This window comes from Ipomoea triloba, chromosome 11, assembly GCF_003576645.1.
Source record: "Ipomoea triloba cultivar NCNSP0323 chromosome 11, ASM357664v1".
Taxonomy (NCBI): domain Eukaryota; kingdom Viridiplantae; phylum Streptophyta; class Magnoliopsida; order Solanales; family Convolvulaceae; genus Ipomoea; species Ipomoea triloba.
In genome coordinates, this window is record NC_044926.1 from 13,550,412 (window position 1) to 13,555,486 (window position 5,075).

The window sequence follows — 5,075 nt, forward strand, 5'->3', positions numbered from 1 at the left end:
ATCCTGCTAGATTTCTAAGTTACTTCGTATTGGATATCGTTCTTGGGCTTTTTCTGGTCCAATTATTTTCTTGAACTTGTTCGCGCCGCTCAGGCATTTTGGTTGACTAGTTTGACCGATTACTTTAGGGGCGGTTCGACCGGTCAGCCTACTATATTATTCATCACGCGGTTTTTTTAAAGTAAAGCATTTTGTTTTTTGAAAATCGTAGTAAAAAGTTTTTAAAAAAAAAATCATTGTAATATCTTGTTTTTGTTATAGTCCACCCCCCATCCCCGGAAAAAAAAAAAAAAAAAAAAAAAAAAAAAAAAAAAAAAAAAAAAAAAAAAAAAAAAACGGCTGATCGAGCCAACTGGCAGCCTCAAAACTTTTTCTAGGCGGGCCAGCCAAGTCGATGTGAGGTCATAAATTTCTGCCTTTACACATCAAACATGATAAAAGTAATGTTTTGATGATGCAGAGATTATATTGCTGATCAGATAAGCATTCAAAGATTTCATTTGATGCAACTTGAGACGTGAGTAGCATTACATGGAACAAAGATTTCATTTGTTGAAGATAGAGCAAAAGTATGTGAGATCAGAAAGCCACAAAGCCACCCAACAAAGTTGCAGTAACACACTAACACATGTTTGCATGTAATCAGCATAGAGAACATTGCATGAGTCACCATATCATCATCCCACTACAGTATTGACTACTTCATATGGGGGCCAATATGATTTTGAAATAGAAATAAAAAAAAAATGAAAAACCCATATTTCGCTTATTCTAGCTTTTAAACTTTTTTGGCTCATGATGACCAAAATCTGACTCATCCAACTGAAGCTTAAAATCCACCAATTGCAGACTACTTAACCTATATATACATTTTACTTATAGAAGAATTGAATCAGCTATATACCAGAAAGCAGTTCGATCATTTGTTTCTACTCACCCTTTAGGCTTTAGCAAAGATAATTTCTTGTTATCCTTCCCAAAACAAAGAACCAAAGTTAGAGATAATGAAGCAAAACCAGATCAAATCAAGAATTACTGGAGAGAACCTGCAAATTCCCATAAACTACTGGGCAGTTTTATTGAATCAGAGCTCAACAAAATGGGCACTTCCTGATTCTGCTACCACCCAACGCCATCTGTATCCCTCTTCAAAACCATCAAAAGTAAGAAATGGTGCGGTGAGATTAAGACCCAAGATAACAGACATTCTGAAGGGAAAGCTCATCCTAGGGGCTAAACTTCTCCAAGCAGGTGGCATTCAAAAGGTGTTCAAGAAGAACTTCAGTACTGTTAGAGACGACGGCGAAAAGCTGTTGAAGGCATCTCAATGTTATTTATCAACAACATCTGGTCCAATGCCTGGCCTACTCTTTGTTTCTACTCATAAACTTGCCTTCCTTAGTGATAGATCAATCAAAATCCTTTCTTCAACCGGAAAGTCCATGAGAATGCATTATAAGGTATCAATCCCAATTGCAAACATTAAGAGAGCAAATGAAAGTGATAATTTGAAGAATCCATCAGAGAAGTACATACAAGTAGTCACAGAAGATCATTTTGAGTTCTGGTTCATGTGGTTCCTACATCATCAAACAACCTTGAAATATCTCCAAGATGCAATTTCTCAAGCTCAGTATCCTTAGAAATATTATTTTATATAATATATACTTGAAAAATGCTGATAAAGTTGTAGTAGATCGGAAATCAAAAGGCTGTCTATAAAATTGACTGATTGATTTTTGAAGAAATTCTTGAAACTGTTAGGAATATTATCTTAATGCCTTTGCCCGAGAGAGTCTCTATGATATACAATTCAATATAAGGGTCTTGTATATATAGTGGTGCAAATCTTCTTTTTTCAATGTGGAACGAACGCTATTTATAAATCTTTCCACCTTCATTTTTAACTGTATACTTTGGTAATTAATTTTTCATTCACTCATTATCCGTTTTGAGCACAATGTACCATATATCAATTAATATCTTCTTATCACTACAAAGAACTTGAATACACTTTGAACGACCCAAATAAGGAGTGAACCCCACATATATTTGTACCACAAATTAAAATAACCCTAAATAACAATGTCACTTTGCTATTTTTTCCAACATAAAAAAGTATCAACGTTAAACCTATCTAATAATCCTCTCATGTGACATTAACACAAAAGCACAATATAAGGTGATAAGACTCCCAAGTCAAAATTTAATTTTAGCTGCTGTAGTTCAGTTCTTTTAGTTGAAATTTGTCTGTTTGTTCAGTTTACAAGCTCGATCACCCATTTTTAAGAGATTTAGAGGAGGGAGATGTGGCATTATATTGGTTGGTTGATGACAAGATTATAGCATCAATTGTAGAAGAAGCACTACTACAGAAATAATATATAACTTCAATTTTTTTGAAAAATCGATGTTAAAAGTGAAATAAAAATTTGAAAATCATATAACGTCGATTGTTTATAAACAACTGACGTTATAAATCACGAATAAAAAAATAAAAAATGATAATAACATACGACGTCAGTTAATTAAATAACCGACGTCGTATGCCTTACACGAAAAAAATAAAAAAAGATAATAACATACGACGTCAATTTTTTAAATAATCAACGCCGTATGTAATTTCTTTTATTTTTTTAAGTTTTTTTTTTAAAAATCATATATGACGTCGGTTAGGCATAAAACCGATGTCGTATATGGTTATTTAAAAAAAAAAGGTTAAACGTTTCGTTTTAATAAGAATTTAAAAAAAAAAATTGACGTGATAGAACCAATGCTAAATGTCATTTTAAAAAATAAATAAATAAATAAAAATCGAAATGACATTTAGCGTCGGTTTTTGGGAGGGACCAAAAATTCCATTAGTTATTTTTTTTTTAAAAGCGACATAACATTTGGCTTTGGTTCTTAAGAAAGAACTTAAGAACCGAAGCTAAATGTCATTAGTTTTTTTAAAAATATATATATATATAACGTCGGTTATTTCAAATAACTGATGTGATATGTTTAATTTAAAAAAAAAATTGAAGATATGACGTCGGTTATTTCGAATAACCGACATTGTATCCTGCATATTTTTAGATTTAGATCTGTCCATTTTTCTTAATCATCTTCTTCTTTTTTTCTTCTCCTTCTCATCGCGACAATCCGCCCATTTTTCAAATTTTTTTAAAATATTTTTGTGAATTCTTATAAATATTTTTAAATAATTTCAAATTATTTGTAATTTATTTTAAAAATACAAACATTGTCGATTTTTACAAAAAAAAAAAAAAAAGTGATGTTTTTTTAGTACTATTGACTCTATTACAATATAGTGCCTGTTCTCTCAACCAAATGAAGTACAAAGAACTAATATCGCTGCCATTGAGGCTCAAACCCACCCCATCCCATATGGGGTGCAACCGGGTGCCACTAGACCATAATGTCTTTTGACAAAAAAAAAATTGATGTTGTTTGTATTTAAAGAAGAAAAAAAAAACAACGTCAGTCCTTAAAAATAACCAACGTTGTTTCTCTAATTTAAAAGAAAAAAAAAAGATATGATGTTGGTTTTAAAAAATTGACTTCGTTAATAAATATTTGCTAAAAAACTCATGTTGTAGGTAAAAAATCGATGTTAAAATTATTTTATGTAATAGTGGGGTGGCAATCAAGCTGGATTCCTTCAAGGTAGGTCAGCAACTAAAGATAAATTAAATAAAAAGTAAGATAGCAAAGGAATGCCTAAAAGAAGCTAATCCAGATAGGTGATTTAAATGCATCTTGGTTTTGCTAATTAAGAATGTGGGGAAACTCCTTCCCTGCTAAGTAACCTTCCATTTTCTCAAAGCATCTTGCTTTTCTACGACAATGCAAATTAACTAATTAATTTAAAACTGCGAACTCTTAACCTTTTTCCAAAAATAAATGTCATTTATGATAAGGCAAAAACTTGTGTGAGACTGCCTCACTGTGAGACGAGTTTAATCGGGTCGGGTCAAGGTTAAAATGTGATACTTATACGCATAAATGTCATACTTATACGCTCAAATGTAATACTAATCAGGAATAAAATTTTTGTTAGTTATAATAGTAAATATAATACTTTTAAGGGAAAAATGTAATACTTTTACATTTCGATTTAAAAGTATTACATTTTTCCTTAAAAGTATTATATTTTTTCTTATAAATAAGGGGAAATTACATACTTATTATGGAAAATTTAATACTTTTGATGGAAAATATAATACTTTTACATCAAAATGCAAAATTATTACTATACATTTTTCTTTAAAAGTATTACATTTTCCCTTATAAATGATAAAAATTTATTCCTAATTAGTATTACATTTGAGCATATAAGTATGATATTTGCACATATAAGTCAACCCTACCTGTCTCACAAATAATGATTCGTGAGGCGGTCTCACACAAGTGTGACCCTTATGATAATATTTGTTTATGGGTAGTAAATCAGGAGATAGATAAACATATATGATGGATCATGGAATAGGGGCAGTCAACCAAGCAGTGGGTTATGGGTTAGATCAATGTTCGGGCTGGGTCCTCGGCCTCGAGACTTGACTAGTCAATCTCGACCGTAGAGAAAGGACAATATCACAAAAAATATTTTTAACGTCGGTTTGTTAGATCATACAACACTGGTTAAAATTAAACGTCGTACAAATAGACGTTATAAATGATACGACGTGGATTATATAAAAACCAAAGTCGTATATTATTTTTAATTTTTTAAATAAATACATACAATGTTGGAATTTAGAAAATACTCGACGTCATAAATTAATTAAATATAAAAAAACAAGGGAAATAAAAATATACGACTTTGGTTTTTAAAGTAAACCGATATCATATATTTTAAATTTTTTTTAAATAACATACCACATCGCTTTTTAACAAAAAACCACGTGGTATGTTTTTGTTTATTTTTTATTTAAAAAATATACATAACCAACCACGTAGATTTTTTATCAAAAAAAAAAAAAAAACCGATGTGGTATGTTATTTAAAAAAAAATTGTTACTATATGATGTTAGTTTTTTGACAAAATCGACGTTGTATATATATATTTT

At 30.5% G+C, this 5,075-nt stretch overlaps 1 protein-coding gene across 1 annotated transcript; it reads left to right on the forward strand.

Moving 5' to 3' along the window:
* The first annotated feature begins 1,004 nt into the window (after nt 1-1,004).
* LOC115995949 (GEM-like protein 4) lies at nt 1,005-1,643 on the forward strand. Its single transcript, XM_031235097.1, has one exon. The coding sequence runs from the start codon at nt 1,005-1,007 to the stop codon at nt 1,641-1,643; it is 639 nt and encodes a 212-aa protein (XP_031090957.1).
* Nucleotides 1,644-5,075: the final 3,432 nt, after the last annotated feature.

Coding starts and splice junctions, on each gene's coding strand:
- LOC115995949 (XM_031235097.1), top strand. CDS start 1,005: ATGAAGCAAAACCAGATCAAATCAAGAATTACTGGAGAGAACCTGCAA.